This window comes from Rhipicephalus sanguineus, chromosome 4 (assembly GCF_013339695.2).
Source record: "Rhipicephalus sanguineus isolate Rsan-2018 chromosome 4, BIME_Rsan_1.4, whole genome shotgun sequence".
NCBI lineage: Eukaryota > Metazoa > Arthropoda > Arachnida > Ixodida > Ixodidae > Rhipicephalus > Rhipicephalus sanguineus.
The window spans coordinates 43332631-43355202 of record NC_051179.1 but is presented as its reverse complement, the minus strand read 5'-3'; the positions used below and the strand labels follow the sequence as shown (position 1 = coordinate 43355202).

General features: G+C 46.9%; 1 protein-coding gene across 1 annotated transcript in view; it reads left to right on the top strand.

Annotated features, from left to right (window-relative positions):
- Positions 1 to 22572, top strand: part of LOC119389846 (phosphoinositide 3-kinase regulatory subunit 4-like) — a 39541-nt gene that overhangs the window by 14418 nt on the left and 2551 nt on the right. The window contains 16 exon segments of the mRNA XM_049414559.1: positions 1373 to 1510; positions 2223 to 2399; positions 10269 to 10325; positions 10441 to 10484; positions 11832 to 11978; positions 12216 to 12264; positions 13059 to 13281; positions 15064 to 15259; positions 16621 to 16669; positions 16671 to 16752; positions 17568 to 17652; positions 18167 to 18264; positions 18386 to 18490; positions 19155 to 19280; positions 20023 to 20180; positions 20781 to 20965. Coding sequence (XP_049270516.1) covers positions 1373 to 1510; positions 2223 to 2399; positions 10269 to 10325; positions 10441 to 10484; positions 11832 to 11978; positions 12216 to 12264; positions 13059 to 13281; positions 15064 to 15259; positions 16621 to 16669; positions 16671 to 16752; positions 17568 to 17652; positions 18167 to 18264; positions 18386 to 18490; positions 19155 to 19280; positions 20023 to 20180; positions 20781 to 20965 — 1919 coding nt within the window.

Here is a 22572-nt window from a genome sequence, read left to right as displayed (position 1 = left end):
AAAGCTGCCTTTCAAAGTCCGTTACGGTCGAACTTAGCCAAGAGACAGTCAACGTCCGTTTGAAAGTGGTCCCTAGATTTTCAATATGCTTCACCTCCTCACACCCCCGTATTGCGGCAAAGCTGCCTTTCAAGCTCCGCTACGGTCGCAAATGTATTAACTCAAGAAAACGCTGGTTCCAATATGGAGATGAAAGATGTGGCAGAGTTGGGGGCTCAATTAATGCGGTTTTGGACCTGAAATTTGGGCAGGAAGTCCGAAAAATCGGACGCCGAAGCTTTTTAGCATCCAAAATTTCAGATGTTCTTGTATATCGACGTCTACGAGGCAGATTTGGAACTCCGGACTTGAAGGGAGCACACCCTTCTCCGCCACATCAGTTGGGCTTCCACAGAAGTTGAAAGAGTAGGAGGGGCTGAGGAAATGGCATCTCTGCCTATCACGTGTAAAGTGTTGTCGGCAACACTTTGGTTGCACCAAATCATGTACATAGATACAATTCGGCCTTTACATTGCCTCACCCTTGATAAGAAAGACAACTATGCAATATGACCCCACCAGCGCTTCATCAACCTAGCAAAAAGAAACACTTTCATGTTGCTATCTCACAAGAACATACTCAGAGATTCTCTGCAACTTTTTCTGTAATTTCACTTCGAATTATTCGAAAAATGTTTGAGAAATATTCGAAAATTATTCGAAATTATTCGATTCGATTCGCACTCAATCTTTGTTATTTGAATTCGCTTCGCACCCAAAATTTTGCTATTCGCACAGATCTAATAAAATCCTTTTAGTGTTCTTAATATCCTTTAAGCTAGCATCACCAAACGCAGTGTTTGAAGCATGCATCTCTTAAATGTGGTGATAGAGAAATCAAAAGCTACAACAGAAGACCCTTCGATAGACCCCAGCTCGTGTGCACATTGCAGCTTCGTTGGTTAACCATCTGTACGGAGTGCTTAGGCGGTGATTTTTTTTTTTCTGTTCGTTATTAGAAAAAGTCAGATGTCCCTCGTGCGCTGTCATCACGAGGCTGCTTGTTTGCTAATGTAGTGAGGAGGCTGTACACAGTGTCTTTCTTTGGAGGGAACTTGTTTGCATTGTGGGCTTCTAATGTGTTTGTGATAATGAGCTCTGTCAGCAACACCTTTTTACGAATTAGTCTTGGGGCACAGAAGTGGGAGTAATTATGTTTTTCTTGCTTCACCAGCATTGCTGAAGGCAGTCCAAACTATCCAGACAGCATTTTTTTTTCCTATCTGTTTTGGTCGGCTTTCTGCTTGCAGTAATAAGGTTTGAGCGGTACGGCTGCCGAGTGTGTTTGCCACAACGTGCGTTAGCAGCTCTGTCATAACGGTCTTGTTTTCAGAACCTCTGGATCCGGCAGAACACGGTCGGCTTCGTGTGTGCAGTCACCAAGACCTTGTCGCTCGCGGACACCCAGTGCAAGCTGAGGCCCATGCTTCAGCCTTACCTCAAGCGTTCAGTCGTTGAAATGGACAAAGAGGTTAGTGCTGCCGCGTGTTCATGCATGCACATTTTATTGCAGGGCAGCTAACATGCGATTGTCTCGCAAATATGTGATGCAGCACCCGAGATCCTGATAACACAGTGTCTTTAAAATTATAAGCTGGCATTGAATTTGGTTGGGCATTTGAGTACTGGATGCCTCTGCACGGCAGGCTTGCCTAAAGCTTCAGTCAGAAAAGTTACATTGAAAGGATGAGAAAGGATGGATGAAAAGATGACAGAATGAGATGCGAAATTTGGGAAGCTTTCCAAATCCACAAAAGAAATCAAGAGTGCGTCAGTTCCCCCTTTGTTACCCTTACAGGGATGGAGATAAATTTTCTTGGGTGCTAAGTTCTGTTGTGTTAGTAATGGAACTGGTACTGAGAGCGTGTCACTTTGCTGTTTATGTGACATCACGTCTGTTCCCATCTATTGCTTGTCAGGCGATAATAAATTTAGTTAGAATTGAAAACTGGGCAGTAGTTTACCTCGACCAGCTATAAATTTAGTTGTTTGTCAGCACTGTGCTTCATTCCATTGCCCCGTCCTTGACCACTGTTTTCACACTAACATATGTACCAAGTGGCCCACCTACAATCAGCGTTACATTGAATAGAATATTTAGCTTCACTGCAGTTTATTAAGCATAGGGGACGTGCTCACCCACCGCTCACTGTTGGCTGCCCGTATTGGCATGTTTGTTGTAGGTTGCCATGCTGAATGCCCTCGAAGATCCTCTCCCACGGAGCCTTTACGACTATGTGGTGAAGTTGGACGCTCTCCCTAGTCTCCTGGAAGACCTGCGTAATCGACAGGTCATGCGATCCATAGTGAGGGGGAAGCACCAGCCGCCTTTACCCAACGTAGACCACCAGCTCAAGTCGGTAAGCCACATTCTCGTGTGGTTGGCTGGCTCTAAACCACAAGTGTGTTCTTATTTTGTGGGGTCTCGAAGGAGTCGCGCTCATGGAACAAACGGACGCAGATCAGGCTACTGTGTAACGGACATGTGGACATTAATAGTAGAGCTGTGCGAATAGCAAAATTTTGAGTGCGAAGCGAATTCGAATATTGAAGTGTGAGTGCGAATTGAATCGAATATTTCTCGAATATTTCTAGAATATTTTTCGAATACTTCGAAGTGAAATTGCAGAAAAAAATAGAGACGATTCCTAAGCATATTTTCATGTGATAGCAACATGAAAGTGTTTCTTTTTGCTAGGTTGACGAAGCACTGGCGGGGTGGTGTTTCATAGTTGTCTTATGAAGAACAAGCAATGTAGAGGCCGAATTGTATTTATGTACATGATTTGGTGCAACCAAAGTGTTGCTGACAACACTTTACACTTGATAGGCAAAGGTGCCATTTCCTCAGCCGCTCCTCTTTCAACTTCTGTGGAAGCCCAACTGATGTGGTGGACAAGGGTGTGCTCCCTTCAAGTCCGGAGTTCTAAATCTGCCTCAAAGACATCGATATATAAAAACATCTGAAATTTTGGATGCTAAAAAGCTTCGGCTTCCGATTTTTCGGACTTCCTGCCCAAATTTCAGGTGCAAAACAGCATTAATTGAGCCCCCACCTCTGCCACATCTTTCATCTCCATGTTGGAACCGGCATTTTCTTGAGTTAATACATTTGCCACCATAGCTGAACTTGTTGAAAGGCAGCTTTGCCGCAATACCGGGGTGTGATGAGGTGAAGCACACTGAAAATCTAGGGACCACTTTCAATTTGTCTCTTGACCAAATTCGACCGTAACGGAGCTTGAAAGGCAGCTTTGCCGCAATACCGGGGTGTGATGAGGTGAAGCATATTGAAAATCTAGGGACCACTTCCAATTGGATTTTGTCTCTTGGCCAAGTTCGACCGTAACGGAGCTTGAAAGGCAGCTTTGCCGCAATACGGGAGTGTAATGAGGTGAAGCATATTGAAAATCATAAGGGGTCACTTTTAATCGGTCGTTGACTGTGTGAAGAGGTTTATTGGTCGTTGAAAGACGTAATGGTCGTCAGCGGCAAGCAAGCGAGAAGAAGCGTCCAGAGGCACAGCGGCGAACCGAAACACGAGCCGAGCGAGCCGAGCGTTGGCGATGCTGCTGGATGGAGGCGCATCTTCTTCTTCACAATCGCCCCCGCTGAAAAAGGAGCCATCCTGGTGACCTAAGAAGTTTCAGGTAGAGGCTCATGGTACGGCTTGAGGTGGGAAACATGGACGATGTCACGTCCACGCCGGCGCATGTCATCCGATCGAGAAACTGGCTCGATAAGAAAATTAACTGGAGAGGTTTTCTCCAAGATGGTGTAAGGGCCCTCGTACCTTGGAACGAGCTTCGAGGAGAGTCCCGGAGTCTGGTATGGGACAGAGAGCCATACGAGAGACCCTGGGGCATAGCTAGGGTCTGGAAGTGAAGTGCTGCGGTTTTCTTTCTGTCGCTGCTGCTCTTGCGAGGTAAACGTGCGGGCGAGCTGGCGGCACTCTTCGGCTTGTCGAGCAGCTTCGGAGACAGGTGGACACTCGGAAGCATCAGGACGGTAGGGAAGTAGGGTGTCAATAGTATGTGAAGGCTCGCGTCCGTAAAGGAGAAAGAAAGGCGAAAATCCGGTAGTTGTTTGTATCGCGGTGTTGTATGCGAATGTTACATAAGGGAGAACACGGTCCCAGTTGGTATGGTCAGATGCGACGTACATCGAGAGCATATCACCCAGGGTGCGGTTAAACCGTTCCGTGAGCCCGTTAGTCTGCGGGTGGTATGCTGTGGTTGTCCGATGAATGACGTGGCATTCCGAGAGCAGAGCTTCGACGACCTCGGAGAGAAAAGCGCGGCCTCTGTCACTAAGGAGCTCTCGAGGGGCGCCATGTCGAAGGATAAAGTGACGTAAAATGAAAGAGGCGACATCCCGAGCGGTAGCGCTAGGCAAAGCGGCAGTTTCGGCGTAGCGTGTCAGGTGGTCGACAGCCACGATAATCCACCGGTTGCCATCTGCGGTCATTGGAAGGGGACCGTAGAGGTCAACGCCGACGCGATCAAATGGCTTGGCAGGGCATGGAAGCGGCTGCAATGCGCCGGTCGCACGTAAAGGTGTCGATTTGCGTCGTTGGCAGTCAGGACAGCACTGCACGAATTTCCGCACAAAATTGTACATGCCGCGCCAGTAATAGCGATGGCGAAGGCGCTCGTATGTCTTGAACACCCCGGCATGGCCACATTGCGGATCGTCGTGAAGAGAGGCGCATACTTGTGATCGCAAGCTGCGTGGAATGACCAGTAGCCATCGGCGGCCATCGGCAGCGTAGTTGCGGCGATGAAGCAGTTGATCGCGGATGGTGAAATGGGAAGCTTGACGACGGAGGGATCGAGATACAGGAATGGTGGATATTCCACATAGATAATCAAGAAGAGAAGCGATCCACGGGTCACGACGTTGTTCGGTGGCAATGGAGTCGAGATCGAGAGATGACAAGGGGTGGACGCATGTGGTTGCGCACGCTGGATCTGGCGGTAAAGGTGAGCGGGAGAGGGCGTCAGCGTCAGAGTGTTTGCGTCCGCAGCGGTATACGACGCGAATGTCGTACTCCTGGATGCGAAGTGCCCATCGCGCTAGGCGGCCAGAAGGGTCCTTCAACGTGGCGAGCCAGCAAAGCGCGTGGTGATCGGTTACTAGATCGAACGGGCGGCCGTATAAGTACGGCCGGAACTTTCCAAGCGCCCACACCAGAGCCAAACACTCTTTTTCAGTCACGCTGTAATTCGTTTCGGCTTTCGTCAGCGTGCGACTAGCGTAGGCGACGACGTATTCGGAATAGCCGGGCTTTCGTTGAGCGAGGACAGCGCCAAGCCCGACCCCGCTGGCGTCTGTGTGTACTTCAGTAGGAGCCGTCGGATCGAAGTGACGAAGAATAGGTGGGGAAGTGAGCAGGCGGCGCAGTGTAGCGAAGGCTACGTCACATGCAGAGGACCAGGAGGAGAGGTTCACGTCGCCGCGAAGAAGCTGGGTTAACGGTGACATGATGGATGCAAAATTGCGAACAAAGCGCCGGAAATAGGAGCATAGACCTACAAAACTTCGAAGTTCCTTCATGGTCGTGGGCTTAGGGAATTCCGCGACTGCACGAAGTTTTGCAGGGTCAGGTAATACGCCCTGTTTGGACACGATGTGGCCTAAGATGACGAGCTCCCGGGCAGCGAAGCGGCATTTCTTGAGGTTAAGCTGAAGGCCAGCGTTGGTCAGACAAGTCAAAACGTGCCTGAGGCGACGGAGGTGTGTAGGGAAATCATGGGAGAAAACCACGACATCGTCGAGGTAACACAGGCACATAGACCACTTTAGACCACGTAGTGTATTATCCATAAGTCGTTCAAACGTAGCAGGCGCGTTACAAAGTCCAAAGGGCATGACGTTAAACTCGTATAGGCCATCAGGTGTAATAAACGCAGTCTTCTGGCGATCGGCTTCAGCCATAGGAACTTGCCAATAGCCAGACCGCAAGTCCAGTGACGAGAAGAATTCTGCTCCGTGAAGGGTGTCAATGGCGTCGTCAATGCGCGGCAAAGGATAGACGTCCTTGCGGGTTATCTTATTCAAACGACGGTAGTCCATGCAAAACCGGATAGATCCATCTTTCTTACGCACCAGTACGACAGGAGACGCCCAGGGACTGTGCGATGGTCGAATAACGTCTCTACGAAGCATGTCTTCGACTTGGTTGTTAATGACGCGGCGCTCTTCAGCGGAGACGCGGTATGGTCTTTGACGCAGCGGCTGGTGTAAACCGGTGTCGACGTAATGTCGTACTTGCGACGTGCGGCCCAGTTGAGGTTGCGACACATCGAAAGAATTCCGGAACTCGTGCAGAAGAGCAAGTAGGTCAGCGTGTTCGGCAGGGGCATAGGTCGGCAAAAAATCTGGAGCTCACTCAGACTCACTCACGAAACATATCTTACCCTCAGGGCTCACTCGGACTCAGACTCACCAAACTTTTCCTCATCCGGACTCACTCGGACTCAGACTCACTATAATTTTTCTCAACCGGACTCACTCGGACTCAGACTCACCAAAATTTTATTTACTCGAACTCACTCAGACTCAGACTCACGGCTCGATCTGAGTCTGAGTGAGTCTGAGTGAGTCGACTCGTGAGTCCGTTAGCATTAAATTATCCTTTTTATACCGTAATGTCAATGCTCTTTAACGCCAATATCTCGCATAATCGGTGCGATACTTAGCACCTTTTGATCTCGTACCTTCAAATACGAGTTATCTGAGTTTGCAGTTCAATAAGGACCTTTTAATTGAAAGTCATGACTCACACGAGATATTTTTATCAGTAACTTCCCGTGAAAAAGTTTGCGGGGGGAGGTCAAGGCACTTCCTCCCCCTCTCCCTCCTCAACTCACGCCTCTGATCAATAAATATTAAGCTGACGTATGAACAGTAGCGCGTTGAAGTATGTGGGACTATACGTGAGTATAAACATGAGCCTACCTAAGGCTGATAGTAATGCTGAAGCAGAGTAGATATGACCATAGGTCGGCAAAAATTGTGGAGCTCACTCAGACTCACTCATGCCATATATTTTGCCCTTAGGGCTCACTCGGACTCAGACTCACCAAATTTTTCCTCAACCGGACTCACTCGGACTCAGACTCACCAAAATTTTTCCCAACCGAACTCACTCGGACTCAGACTCACAAAAACTTTACTCAACCGGACTCACTCAGACTCAGACTCACGCCTCGATATGAGTCTGAGTGAGTCTGAGTGATTCGACTCATGAGTGAGTTTGCCGACCTATGGGCAGGGGTGAGGGTATCGGCGATGGCACTGGAAAATATATCACTGGATGACTCCCCGAGTGCCGACAGGGCATTTGGTGGGTCACAGCGGTCATCCGGGACGTCAACCAAAGACGAAGAGTCGAGATCTTCCACGCGGCCGAGACATTCGCCTGCAAGCAGCGTGACAGGTGCAGAGAGCGGATTCAAGACGAATATATTGCTGCTGCTGGCGGCGATGTCAATCGTTGCGAAAGGTAGCGGCAGAGCTCTACGACTCGTGAAGACATCGGACGGCGTGAAAAAGACTGTAGCGTCGGTGTGGGCGTTGCAGGAAACAGGGACGAATGCGAAAGTGCCAGGCGGAATGTCGGTATCCTCACGAACGAGCAGCTTGGGCGGCTGATGAAGAGCGTCAAGTAATGGGGCGTCACACAATGGGGAAAACTCAACTTCGGCGCGTGCGCAGTCGATGACGGCATTATCGCGGGATAGGAAGTCCCACCCGAGGATGACGTCGTGCGAACAGGCAGAAAGGACAATGAACTCAACGATGTACAGATTGCCTTCAATGACCACTCTTGCAGTGCAGGCTGCGAGAGGCGTCACTTGCTGCGCGCTTGCGGTGTGGAGCGACAGTCCCGAAAGCGGCGTCGTTACCTTTCGTAATACACGGCAGAGATTAGCGGCTATGACAGAAACGGCGGCGCCGGTGTCCACAAGGGCAAAAGTACGAACACCTTCAACAGTTATGGCGACCACGTTAGTTGGGGAGGAGTGAGGGCTTGGACAGTTCGGAGATGGCGCAGTTCTTGCCTCTTGAACTGCGGCGTTTAGTTTTCCTGGTCGGAGGGTCCGGGCCGGCGACGCATGGGGGACGGCGATCGCCGCCGAGGAGATGGTGAGCGCTGCGGCTGGAAGTCAGGGCGGTGAGTAGGGGCATCGCGCGGTGATGGGCCAGGAACGTATTGGAGGAAGGGCTGGCTTCCGGCTTGTGACGACCGGGCACAGTCGCGGAAAGTTTGGGGGCGACGGCGGCAATAGCGGGCGACGTGTCCAGGAGTGTAGCAGGCGTAGCAAATCGGTCGATTATCAGGCGTCCTCCATGGATTGGCGATTGTCGGTGCTGCCCAAGTGGAAGGATAGACAGGCGGTTGCGTGGGCTGCGAGTGCGTAGTGTAAGGTGGTTGAGGAAGCCTACGCAGAACGTCAGCATACGTGAGGGGCGCGGCTACAGGCTGCACGGCTTGCGCATAGGCGACAGGAGCGGCCACAGGCTCCGATGCACGCGCGTAGTGAACAGGGCTGGATGGAGGCGGCTCGCGGCGCGCAAGGGGAACAGCGTGGGCAACCTCCTCCGAAATAACAGTGCTGGAGCGGGGTGGGCAGACGGGTGGTAGGCTCGTGAGTAAAAGGCAGTAAGGAAAGTTGGCGGGCAACTTCCTCGCGGACGAAGTCTCGAACCTGCTGAAGCAACGTCGAATGGTCAGGCATGGTGTCGAGACTGCACAGCGACTCGCCACCCCGTGGAGGCTGCCGAGTCAGAGCGCGCTGCTTCTTCAACTCGTCGTAGCTCTGACACAAGCTGACGACTTCTGAAACTGTGCCCGGATTCCTAGCCAAGAGCATTTGGAATGCGCTATTGTCAATGCCCTTCAGGATTTCTTTGATCCTGTCAGCTTCGGGCATGGTGTCGTTGACACGTCGACAAAGGTCGACGACGTCCTCAATATAGCTTGTGAAGCTTTCTCCAGTCTGCTGTGAGCGGACGCGCAAGCGTTGCTCTGCGCGCTGCTTGCGGACAGCTGGTCGACCGAATACTTCAGAGCAGGACGTCTTGAAGACGGTCCATGTGGGGATGTTCTGTTTGTGGTTGTTGTACCACAATTCGGCGACGCCAGTCAGATAAAATATGACGTAGCCTAGCTTGTCGGGGTCATCCCACTTATTATGCGCGCTCACCAGTTCGTAGTGGTCAAGCCAGTCTTCCACGTCGGTCTCATCTGCACCGCTGAAGACCTTTGGGTCCCGGAGCCGAGGAAGCCCGGTGCAGGTGACGGACAGGGACGAAGGCGCCGATGGGTTTGCGTGGTCAGTCATGATCGGCGGTAGCGTCCGGCTACGCAGCTCCAGGGTGTAGCGACGGGGATGAACAGCACCCTCCACCAAATGTGAAGAGGTTTATTGGTCGTTGAAAGACGTAATGGTCGTCAGCGGCAAGCAAGCGAGAAGAAGCGTCCAGAGGCACAGCGGCGAACCGAAACACGAGCCGAGCGAGCCGAGCGTTGGCGATGCTGCTGGATGGAGGCGCATCTTCTTCTTCACAACTGTATTTGTTTTTGGGAAATTCGAATAGTTCGAATAGTAAAATTCCAATGTGAATCGAATCGAATAGCAAACACTATTCGAAAAATATTCGAAATTTCGAATATTCGCACACCCCTAATTAATAGCTTTTACATAACGGCGAGCTCGTGAGCCGAATCCTATAAATAACTGGTAACATGACAAATAGCCCAACAGAATGCCAATACAACACACAAACAACATAACACATACTATGTACCATGAATGTGGCATCGCCGACGTTCAACTCATCACGGGAGTCCGTGAGACCGAGCCGCGGAATCGTCCTCACAGACCTCTCGTGAGAGACAGCCGCCGGCGCCCACGCCAAGCCCCCCGTGCGCCCGCCTAATCTTGCTGACAGGGCGGAGCTACTGCGGGAGCAGCGCCATCCCTCTCATCATGGCAAAAACGCTAACTATGCCCACCCACGCGTGCCATGAGGCAAAAACAACATTACAGAGGGTGATAGCACCCCGATTATGAACGGCAACCAAACATGATACAGAGTCTATTCCCTTGTACGATGAATATCTTCATGTTATGCATCTGTTGCCATAAGCAAGCGCACAAAAAAACTGAAAATGGTTGTATTATAATCAGTGTGTGATACAGTCCTGCACACACTTACAGGTTTACAGGAGACTTCAGTCAGATGGTGTGACAGAGGCCATGGAAGACAAGATTGTGGTATGCTTCAGTATTTTTTGTTTGTTACGTGCCATACCATATAGAAGATAAACCTTTTGTTTCCCTCGGATGGTTTTTTTTCCTTCTAACAGATGCTTTTTTTTTCCTTTTGTAGGCAATGAAGGAGCACCTCGCTAAGATACACAAATATAAGAGAAGGTACTGTCGCTTTCATATTTCATCGCTGTAAGGACACAAGAAGTTATTCTAAATTTGCATGAATGTGTCAAGCACGTTAAAATGAAAAGATTTAATTGAACTGATGACAAATATTGCTGTGTGTTGAGTAAAGGAAAGAGGCCAGTGTTTGTGGTCGCAATTTATGTATTGACAACAAAAAATTATTCCAACTAGAGTCATTGTATTCCGACTACAGTCATTGTATCATCAAACAAGTTCCTAGCCTCCGATAGTGCTGTTGCCCACACAGCCCCCTTCGTTTTCCTTCGTTGTTCTGGAAACCCAACACTCTTGTGATGGACATGTTGTCTTTCCCACACAGTTTCATCAGTTGGTGGCCGAACTTGCCACGTTTCGAAAGGGTTAGCGGACAGAAAAGAAATCATCCACTGCATTGATGAGCATGGTTTCCTGTAGTTGCGTTGTATTTGTATTCAAGAGTGTCGTTTCCTGGGATCTTAATTTTTATAGAAAAAATAAATAGAAAACTCGCACTCGATTCGTACAAATGCAGTGCCTGCAATGTCAAGGCAAACTCGGTATGTTAACGTTAAAAAGTGCTCTGTGACATCATTGGGTGTGTTGCTAGACGGGGTAATTGATCTAAGTAGGTTGCACTATTAGTCCTCGAAAGGTGTTGAACTCGCGAAGGATAGTTATTCTTGGTCTTTAGAGCTCTGGAGAGCCTCCAGTGTTTCTCTAGGTGCACTAGGACTCCAAGCATCGATTGTGGTTATGCATGGACTTCTGATTCTCGCAGTAACTGGTGAGCGAAGGCAGACCCCTACAACTAATAATGGGATATGAAAATTGTGGTTAGGAGGCACTCTTTTCCATGCAATAGCTGACACAAGCTTTTGTTGACACGTTTTCAACGTACTAAGTGCAGTAACAACCGCACTGGTACGAGAATATTGGAATTGGAGCCTGTTGGTATGGCTTTATGGTGAAAAAAACTGCCCGAAATGTGGGATAACGCAGAGAGGACAGGAACTGGCTCAGATTGCCAACATGTGTATTCGTATTGCAACTGTAGTACATATGCCGAAGAAAGAAGGACGCAAAAAACCAATTGTGAACGATGCGTGTGTCTTTAAAAGGAAGAAGGAAAACGAGAACTTTCAACCACTCGGTCACGGATACAGGTAATCTCTTTGTCAGTTCAGGCAACTGATGCAGAGCCAACAAATGAAGGCTGTCCTTGCAACAAATGTTGAAAGCCTCGTAGTTTTGCTTGTCCTGCTTTTCGTGCTGCTTTTCAGCCACAATATCGTAGTCTAGATGTGTGGGCGACAATGTGCTGATAGAACGATTGTCGTTGTGCAGTGCTTCAGAGTCTGAAAATGTGGACGCAAAGCTCCGAGGCGGTGAGATCGACCTGGAGAAACTCTACATGTCAAACAGATGCCATAGCACAGACCTGCTCACACTCAAAATTGGCGATGAGCCTTCACAGGCTCTCTTGCATAGCAGGTAAGCCAGGGTGTCAGCAACAATGAAAGAGAGAGAGAGAGAAAAAGCTTTTTATAAGAGATGGAAGCGAGAGCCATTGTGAAGAATGAAAAAAGAGAAGCCATTACATTGAAGAACTGCTGCACTGCATACAATAACAAGGAATGTGTTGTTCGGCATATACAGAACGTTCATGTCTCGTGTGCTTTCGAACTCGGTACACTAGCTTTTACTAACTTGTTGCTTTTGCCTTGACAGATCTTACAGAAAGAAGGGACCACCCATTGAATCTCCCCAGGTCACCATGGTAAGCAAACATATTTGTTGTCCGAAGCCAAACAGTCGCCTCTGTGTTGAGCTTACGCCTGCCTCTTCGTTTGCAGAGACGTTTCTTTTATTGAACTCTCTTCTGTGCACTTCAGTCGTCGAATGTGCAACAAGTTCCTCTCAAGTTTAAGACTTCAGATGAAGGGCTACTTGGTTTGGCATATTTGAGCTGTAGCAAGACAAAAGAGTTTAATGAAAAGAAAAAAAAAAAGCTGAGAAGTTGGTAACTTGAGCCGCAGCGCGTAAAAAGAAAAATAAACATGATGACACGAAGGATGCAACAAAGGTGCTGTTGTAAGCTCATGACCTCTGCTCTGTGTTCTTGTGTCCAGTTGTTACCTCACGCTGACAACCTATATGTATACTAGTAAATTTCTGGTACTATTATGCATTGCTCCATATGGGCCTCCAAGACGAGAGCACTTGCTTTCCCGGTGCTCTTTGCTCAAATAAATCCAGTTAACTCGCATCATGCCACCTCATCTCGCATCATTGCTGCTGGGGAAACACTTGAACAGTTCTTGAATCCTTGTTGCTGTCATAATTATAATCTTTCATCACCACTGCGTGGCAACGAAATATGCACACTAATGTGCACAATGCTGTGCCTCTTGGCACAGAAACATGAAAATAAGCAAGCAAATTGCAAGTATATTAGCCGGGACCATTCAAATGCGTGATGAGTGAATGCATTAATTGCATCAGAAAATCACTGCGCTCATTCGTGCCGTACTGCACAAATTGAGAGAATTGAGCCTTCTGTGCAAATTCCAGAACGAAGACTGGCAACGGATGTTTGGCAAGATTGAACTGCGGGAACAGTCCCCCTTGAAACAGACACAGCCACTGCCTCAGCAGCATTCGCCAGCCGGAGACGGCGACCCAAATATGGAGCTTCATGTTTCGGGGGCCGAGTCGGCCGAGTCTGCGGCGCCATCCGAAAACACCTCTCCGAAGCAGCCGCAAAAAATATTCACCGGAATCACCATAGACACAGGTTAGTATCAACTTTTGGTGTGTTGTTTCAAAGCAGCACAAAGGATCAAAAGTAGGGATGGGCGAATATTCGGGCGTTTCGAATATTCGAACGAATATTACAGTATTCGAATTCGCTTCGATACGAATTTAGATTATTCGAAATTTCGAAGTATTCGATATGTATACATTTGACCGAACATAACTCCCTGTAAAGGTGGTTTCACTGCAGCGTCTGGTTGCTGTGCCGTGAAACAACCCATCCAGGGGAAATCTGCACTGCCGTGAAGCCACACTTCAAGGTTAAATGTACATATTTTTTTAAGTTTAAAGGCATGTTATATGGGCTTATATGCGCTGAGTATAGTAATTTTTAAATTGTAACATATTGCACCACTTATAACCCTACTGCTATTCAATTCTTGATACTATTCAAGGCTGCTTCATTTCAAACCAAAAAGTGCCATTCACTCATACCTAGTTCCAATCTTTAAAAATATTGTGCAAGGGTCATGACAAAAATGCTCATTTTTCCTAGTAACGTGCGGTAAATACTATTCGAACTATTCGATTCGTATTCGACCAAATCACTATTCGCTTCGGATTCGCTTCGAACCTCAAATTCACTATTCGCCCATCCCTAATCAAAAGATAAATGGCCGTTGCTCAATGGGATACGAACCCCTAAAGAAGCATCGACACTTCCTCCTTGTGTTGACTGTTTTATTGCCTTGCTTGGATTTGTGTGTGCTGGCCACTATGCTTCGAATTGTCATGCTTTTTTTTTTTTCAGTTTAGCAAAATTTTAGTTTTCTCTTTTATCTTTAATTTCTTTGCATCATCAAACAGTAAGTTAAGTTCATTCAAACTTTTTCATGATGGTAATTTAAGTTCAAAAAACCTTCATGGTTGTAATAATGGTGACAATTTTGGTGTAGCGATTTCTAAAAATATTTCACTAACAGTAAAGTACCATGTTTTCATATTGGTGCTGGTTACAGCTGTGGTCACTGTACAATATGTCGTATATGTCTGATATGTAGTACGAAATTGTGCAGTAATAGAATCTAAAATCAAATTGGCCTGTTTACCACAATTTGCAGTCCAAACAATTGAAAACGCTCGCCACTGTTGTCATTGGAGGTCACTTAGTACTGAGCTGTTGCCTACAGCGTTTTAACCACATACTAGTAAGCAGTTCATGATATCGCAAATGTTAAATGTTGTTTTATCTCGTTTCTTCTTTCTCACTGAACGCCAGTGTTAAAGGACTGGCTTGTGTATTGATTCCCCGCCACTTATTGGATCGACCTAGTGTTTACGGGCAGCCAAAGTGTGGCAAACGTCAGCCCCATGAAAAGAAGCAAAGCCTTACTGCTCGTCTTGGCGAATAACAGGAGGGCAAATGCCAATGGTCACCGTCTGCCCTCTTTTTGGTCTGAACTTGTTTGTACTTTGTTCCTAAGGTGAACATGTTCACCTTGGGAACACGTTTATCCTGAAACAATGACCATTTTATATATGTCATATATTTTCATCTTCCATTTTTCTTGGTCCTTCCCTTTTTTTTTTTGTCTCTGCCTGGTAAGACACCATGCCTTCGTTACTGCTAGTACCGGCTGCTTACTACTGCTACAGGTGATAAGAAATAAACATGACTGAAGAACAAGAATACTTCTACACAAGATGGCCCCAACTGCCTAGATTCTTCATTTCTTTCAGTTCACTGGCTCCATACAAAGTGCGTTTAAGTAGGAGAACCGTTGCGGTGCTGTATTTTTAGAGAAAATTCAATTGTTTGCAGCCACAGTTCACTGCCTGTCGTGCCAAGCGGAGTTGCAGCTTCTTCTGAACAAGAAGCGGACAGAGTTTGCCCGGGAACAGACGGTGAGGGAGGCCATCGATGACCCGGCACGTGAAGACCGGCCCCTGCCGCCAAAGTGGAGACCGCGCGGAACATTGGTGGCCCACATGCACGAACACAAGGGGGCTATTCACAGGTCAGGCCTTCAGACTGTACCTGCCAGGCTTAAGGGGGGGACACTACTATTAAAACTTTTTAAAAATTCTTAATCAATTTTGATGAAACTTGCCGAGTTTATGTATATTTCTGTGCCGATTTCAAATGTGCAATTATTTTTCTAGTATAATGTGTAGTTTTGGAGTATAAAATATTTCATGTGCCTTTTGGGGAGCAAGATGTTTCTTAAACTGAGAGAGTTAAAAAGTAAATCAGCATATCACAATAATCTAGGATCAGAACTGTATGCAGCACAACAATAATGGATGTTCTAAATCCATTTGAACAAAAGTTATGGTATGTTGAACATTCGCGAGTGAGTCAATGTCAAGCTGGGATTTCACTCACGAATGTTCGACATACCATAATTTTTGTTCAAATGGATTTAGAACATCCATTATTGTTGTACTGCATACAGTTTTGATACCTGATTATTGTGATACGCTTGATTTACTTGATCCATGACTGCACTGTATGGTTAGTGCTGGCACTGAAACTCAGGCCTTGGTTGTCACCAGGAAGCTGCTTTCCATGATTTGAGAAAAACTGGGCTGATATAAGGGGCTTTCAGTGTAACAGAACATCAGTCACTCAACCTGTGAGCGTTGCTGTTAGTGCGAACGTGTTCGTGACACTGACATGACAGGGTGCTAAGCAGCTATGTCAGTGAGAGGTGTAAGTTGTCGGCTCTGGAATTCAGTGTTCATATAGGTTGTTCAAGTAGGCTAGAAACCTGAGCAGAAAAAAAAAAAGAAGAGCATTGTGGTAGGTCTCTCGCTCTCTTATCCCTTTTTTTCTGCCATTAAAGGTGTTACTTCAAAAAGGCCTTTCTCTTGCATCACCTACCATCGTATAAGAAGTATAATATTTGTCATTGCAGTTATGCTGTTCATTGAGACAACTGGTACCTTGACGTAACATCCTAAAAAACTGTCGTTAGCATCCTTATGAACTTGTGTTTCGGTGACCAAATTATGGAGATAGGGCACCACCTTCATAACCAAGTAGTCTTTTCTGTTTATTGCAAATGTGTTGACGTCACCTTGCATGCAGACTGTTCCTGCTCGGGGATGCCTGTGATTCCTATGGAGAGGCTAATGAAGTGTAGGGCATGTATATATCTAGGAGACTTCCACGAAGAAAGCTTCACTCTGACAGCCGTCAGTGCAACTGAAAATAGCTACACCGAAAACGATGCAAGGGTGGGCAATGTAGAAAACACTGCAATAGATGCCGCGAGGTGGTGCTCATTCCCACTGCTTGTTGACGACGATGGTGGTGGCGGCGACGCTCTGTCACCTCAGTTGCTGATGTTGCGATTCCACATTCGCCTGAACACAGGCTGCAGGTGATCCCGAACACGAGCCTGTTTGCCACATGCTCGGCCGACTGGCCTGGTCAAGATATGGGACTGGGGCCGCATGGAGAAGAAAGCCATCGCTAACCGGTCTCGCCAGACCTACGCCAGGATGGGTGAGTGGTGCTTCCGCAGTCTTGAGCAGCTCTGCGTGGAACGGCAAACGTCGTATTAGAGAAAAACGGAAACTTGAGCAAGTTTGTGGGAAAGGAGGCACTGCAAATAGGCAGAAAGACACTATAGAAAAGAGAACTGCTTGTGACATCTGTTTAAATTTTTTGTCAGGACACGGACATCAAATATTAATACTGGCAGACTATGCTGACCTGACTGCAATCAGCACATAGTTTATGTAGATTTTCAACTTGTCTGAAACCAGTTTGCTGTTTAGCACTGCTGATAACTATGGGCCCAGTTCTTAAAAACTGGGCAGCCAAGCCAGTTTTAAATTTCATGTTCCTGCAGCAGCATCTTTGCACACAGTCCATTGAGTGAAATAAAATGGTTTCAGTTACGCATTTGATATTGTATAAGCACAAGTTAACCACTTAGCTTGAGGTATCCATTACCAGCATTTAACTTGCTTAGGTACCAGTATGATAGAGAAGTATAGGAGCGCTTGCGCTCTTTGGAGTGTTCATGTTTAGTGTACAAAGCTTGGCTGAACATTTCTGTTATCAGTTAGAAATGTCTTAATTCTTGTGGCACCCTTGCCTGATGATGTCAGCACATTTTTAGTTGTACGTTCGTGCTGTCATGGTCTCTCTTGGGCATTGCTTGTTCTCCATTGCATAAAATTTTTGGCAACTTTTGCAGCGACTCGTGGACAGAAAGCTATTGTGTGCTATCGCTTCTTGAATTACGTGTCAGAATATTTTTGTATCTGTGTATTCCAGAGTTGTGCAGTGGTATTGCATGTATTTTCTTCCAGATGGACAGGTTACATGCATGACTGTGTGTCAGAGCATGCAGTCCTTGGCTGTTGCCTCAGATGCAGGCACCATACAAGTATTCAGGTCAGTGTCTGCATTAAGGCAGAGGCTGTTTACTGAATATCCAATCCTCACCAATTTCACTCCTTGCTAGGCTGTACACTGACAGTACATATTGCATAGACAATGCAGCGAAGAAAGCTGACATGATTCTGTTGTGAATGCATTGCACACTTAAGTACCAGTTTTCTTGTTGCCGAGTGCAATAAAAAATAAGGCTGCTTCAACTTGCCACCTAGGCTCTGAGGCCCTGATCACTGGCACAGTCCCATGAGCCAGAGAACACCAGGTGTACTTATGCAACTGAGAAAGTGTTCACCTGTGCCAGTACAGTAGTACTGTGCTCTGAGGCTTAGCAGCAAAGTTTTTACAGGACTGTCCCACATAATTAACCAGACTAAAAAGCAGGAACTGAGATCCCCAGGCTCTTGTCTCATCTTAGTGCTGTGTGCAAAGAATTCATGAAGGAATGTGAGATTTGCAGGTGAACTTGAAGTGTTGAGCATTCCGGCATTAATGTGTCCTTCCTACATTGCAGAGTGGAGGTCAACAGCAATAAGACAAGCCCACTGAAGACCCGCTCTTTAGACCCACACGAGGACGGCTGTGTTGTGGACCTGCAGCATTTTGACACAGGTGTGTATATCTTAGGCAAGAGAGTGTTCACCATAGACCAAACTGAGTGATAACACGACTCGATGGTCTTTTTTGAGCAGATGTCAGTTGTAGCCAAACATGCTTCATTTGTTTCTTGCAGGATTGCAATCTGTGCTCGTCTATGCCACCGTGTATGGCTCAATCATAGGTTGGGATCTGCGGTCACCTAGCACTGCTTGGTGCTTTGAAAACAACCCTAGGCATGGTACGTAGGCTTGAGTATTGTCTTCTGGTCCTTATCCCCTGTGCTGAATTATGCATATGAACAACAACTAATAAACCTGGGTACATGATCCCCACCACCGTAATTGCGTCTGCTTTCTGTTGAACCAGTGGCACAGCTCCTCCATGTCACGAATTGGCGGCCACTAGGTACCTTTGGGGTTATCACTGCAAGCAAGCTATTATAATGACTTTGTTAATTCTGTTATACCTTTGTGGGCAAATTTCCCGCAGTATTAACCTACCACAGTTGTTATCAGATAAGTAAGCTCGAACTAAGATTTATGTGTGCTATGACTTGACAGAGTAGTTGCATAAATGTGCGATGCTGGGGTGGGTTGTAACTGAGATTCTGCTAAAGTGTTGTTAGCGTGCTGACCCACCTACTACTGGTTAGTGGTGAACCTGCATGCCTGGACAACAGCCATGAGAGTGTTTTCTTTCAATATCATTGCTTTAACAAAAAAAGAAGCCCTTTACTAGTGTAGGGATTACATACTGTGAAATTGGACACACTTACTAGTGTTTGGTCACATTGCTGTGGAATTGGACGTGAGCCTGTGGTGGATGCAGGGTAATAGGAAGACAGCAGGTCACAAGAAAACATTGATCACTGTTTTTTTTTTCTCCATTTTTTCCTCTCATAGGTGTGATTACATCGTTCTGCATTGATCCTCAGCACAACTGGCTCGTGTGTGGTACCTCCGAGGGAAAGCTCATTTGCTGGGACATGCGATTCCAGCTGCCAAGCACCACTGTCAGCCACCCTGCCGGCAAGTTTGAATTGTGTTAACGCTGATGATCAGTAGGGCCAGAAGAACGTGCAGAAGCACAGTTTTGCACTTGTAATACAGAAGTACCATGACAGTATCACCGAATTCCACTGCCTGGGGTCATTCTACAAGTAGCAAAGCAGTTTGTTCAGGCGAGATTAGCACAACAGTAGTGCAGTAACATTAAAAAATTTTTCAGGAAACTGCCAATAGAAAAATAATGGCTCTTTGTAGAGTAATGTGCCATGTACGCCTGTTGGGCCTAACAAATTCAATTCACGAAGCTGCAGCGATGTCATTCTTTTCTTGTTGTAAGGCTAGTTTTGTGAAAGCAAATAGTAAGCCCAACTAAAGGAAAAAGTCCCGCCACACACTAGACTTTAACCTTTCATATTAAATACAGCAATTTTTTTCATTTTTGTAGGCTAAAGCACTTCTGCATTTCACGTGTATATATTTGATTTAGGAAGGTAATGCTTTCTCCGAAGAGTACTGTGTCTCTCTGTATACATATCTCAAGTGGTTTTAAGAACTTGTGCTAGAATGCGTGTCCACTAGTACCTTTGTAAAGTTTGCGCCATCTCTTCCGAACGATTCATGTTCTAAAAGCTCTGGCTTGCTTGTGGAATCCTGGAGCAGTCCTTTAATGCTCCCACCACCTCGTGACGTGTGTTTTTGCTTGTGTGTATGCGAGGGTATTCTGTTTAGCATTATCAAAAAAGTGTCCGTGGTGCATTCACAGGTGCTCGTGTTCGTCGGGTGAGCATCGACCCGTTGTACCAGTCTTGCGTCTGGGCTGCCGTCGAGGGCAACAATGAAGTCTCGCTTTGGGACCTGGAGACGCAGGCTCGGCTGCGCACACTTTGGGCGAGCATGTCTCCGCCACTCAGCGAGAAACAGGTGCGTTCACGAGAAAACAAACAAAAGGTCCAAAGGCTCTCTTGAAACTGCATATACCTTCTGGTGCAGTCATTCAGTGGCTCAAATTAAGACTACTGCCTGCAGCTTCCGCATTACAATAGGTGCGGTGCACAATAAGGCCTGCATTTAAGAGCACAGTGTGGCCAAAACTGAGACAAGAAGAAACGCAAGGCTGCGTTGCAGGCGCTTGTAATACTTCTTGTCTTTGTTTTGGTTGCGCTGTGCTTTCAAATAAGTAGGTATCAACACACCCCGAGTCAGCCTTACTGTTTACTTAGATTTATGTTTATATTAAAACTTTGAGGCATTTGAAATTAACCTGGAGCTCTTCATCACATCTCTCTTAGTCTACCAAATGCATTGGAACAATTAAATTTACGTTAATTTTATGGGTCTACCTACACCTGTGATGCATGTCTTGAAATCATGTGTGCTTACCGTAGCGATAGAAATGTTAATTCAGGTGTGTGCCCAAGTGTTTGCTCTGTCCATACCTTTGCAGCAGGATGCTAAAGGCACCAAAGCCATCACAGTGCATGTACTAATTGAACCGTATTGGGCTCGTTTTTTGTCATCCAGGCATCTTCTTCTGCGCCCGTGCACTCAGTGTACAGCATGTACATCAGCCCTCTGGAATGCGGGCCGTTTATGCTCACAGCTGGCTCCGACATGCGCATCCGACTCTGGGACATCAACAACCCACTGGCGTCGCACGTCGTGGCGGGTTCGGCCACGGACACCCTGACACCGTCCTTCAGCTACAAGTACGTCCAGAACTTTGTCATTGCTGTTGGAATATTTTCTGTTGTTGCTCATTTGCCTCGTGAATTGCAACCTCGCATTTAGCAATTTCGTACCTCTTGGCTGTTGGATCCTCCAATTTGGTGCCTGATTCGATTATCAGATACTGATAGAACAAGGCAGAGAGTTGGGGAGTTAATATTCCAAGTATGACTCTGAATATAATGCCTTGTTTTTCCAGAAGGCTAGCTGTTCTGGTAGAAAATAGACATGCATTAATGTTTTTGTAGAAGTGCATTACACCTGTTTAGCTGCATTCCCCCCCCCCCCCCCCCCCCCCCCCCAAGTTTTGTCAGCGTATAGTGGCGTTTGTAGTAGCGTATAGTGTGTAGTAGCATGTAGTACACATGTAATGACACTTTTATGTTCCTTCAAAAGCTAAGCAGTGTGGAAATGGCACACTTAGAAAGTGCACTCGACCACACAACTAACTGTGTTTGCCATGTCAGTGTTGTCACTATGTAGCCGTCGAGAGAATGTTCAAGTGCTGTTTGGAGTTGTGTAGTAAGACGCTAAAATAAAAAACAGGGTGGCGTACATAGGCGTGCACAGGGTTCCCCATTAGGGGGGCAAAGTCTCGCCGCAGCGCTCCTGCAGCCCCCTCCCTCCTCCCCCCCCCCCCCCCCCCCCCCCCCCCGTTTGATAAAGTTCACAAGCTTCGCAATGGATGCAAGAATGAAAATTAAGCGGATGATGTCCTTCTCACAACAGCCTGCCTTTGTTTCCCGGCTTTCTGGGGGTAAAAGATGGCAAGTAAACAGCTCTTGGACTGCAACATCAGTGTACCTCAGCCGCCATTATCATCAAAAACCTGCGTGGCTATAACCTTGCACTTTCAACAATGACGGGACAGGTCCAACTGAGTAAAGTTGTGGGGCAGACTTGGCGCCATAGAGTTTCCTACATTTGCCTAGAGGGAACTCTAGTGCCATAGAGTTTCCTACATTTGCCTAGAGGGAACTCTGGCACTGCGATCGTTCAGCCACCATGGGAATGATGGGTAGTACACGGATTTGCCTAATCTTCGTGCTTACGGCTTCGAATGCACTTGTGGCTTTGTTTATTGCTGTGTTCTGGCATTCGTTTCGGATAAAAGGATAGGCTGTTGTGAACTTCGTGACCAGATTTGAATTGGTGAGCCTAAAAAGGTTAAAGTGGTGAAGTGGAACTGCTGACTTTTGCTGAACTTCGTCTTGCGACAAAGTGGATGCAGGTGACGCGGAGCCAAACGGAGCCGAAACAACGAAGTTTAGACAAATCCGTGTACAGTTAAACCCGCATATATCGAACTCGCTAAGAACAGGGAATTAATTCGGCATATCGTGTAATTCGATATAAAACTTTTAAAGGATTTACCATATTTCCGATGCGAATTTCGCTGCGCAAGTTGGCTTCACGGCACTGCATGCAAGAAAGGCGGCTTACAGCAATACGCGGGGATTTTTTTTTTTTTTTTAGTGTTTATTTTTCCGCTGTTTGTAGTTGGGGATGCGGGTTATATGCAGGCGCGGGTTGTAGGCAAGAAAATACGGTATTGATGTAAACAGCGACTCAACTTCTTAATACGCAG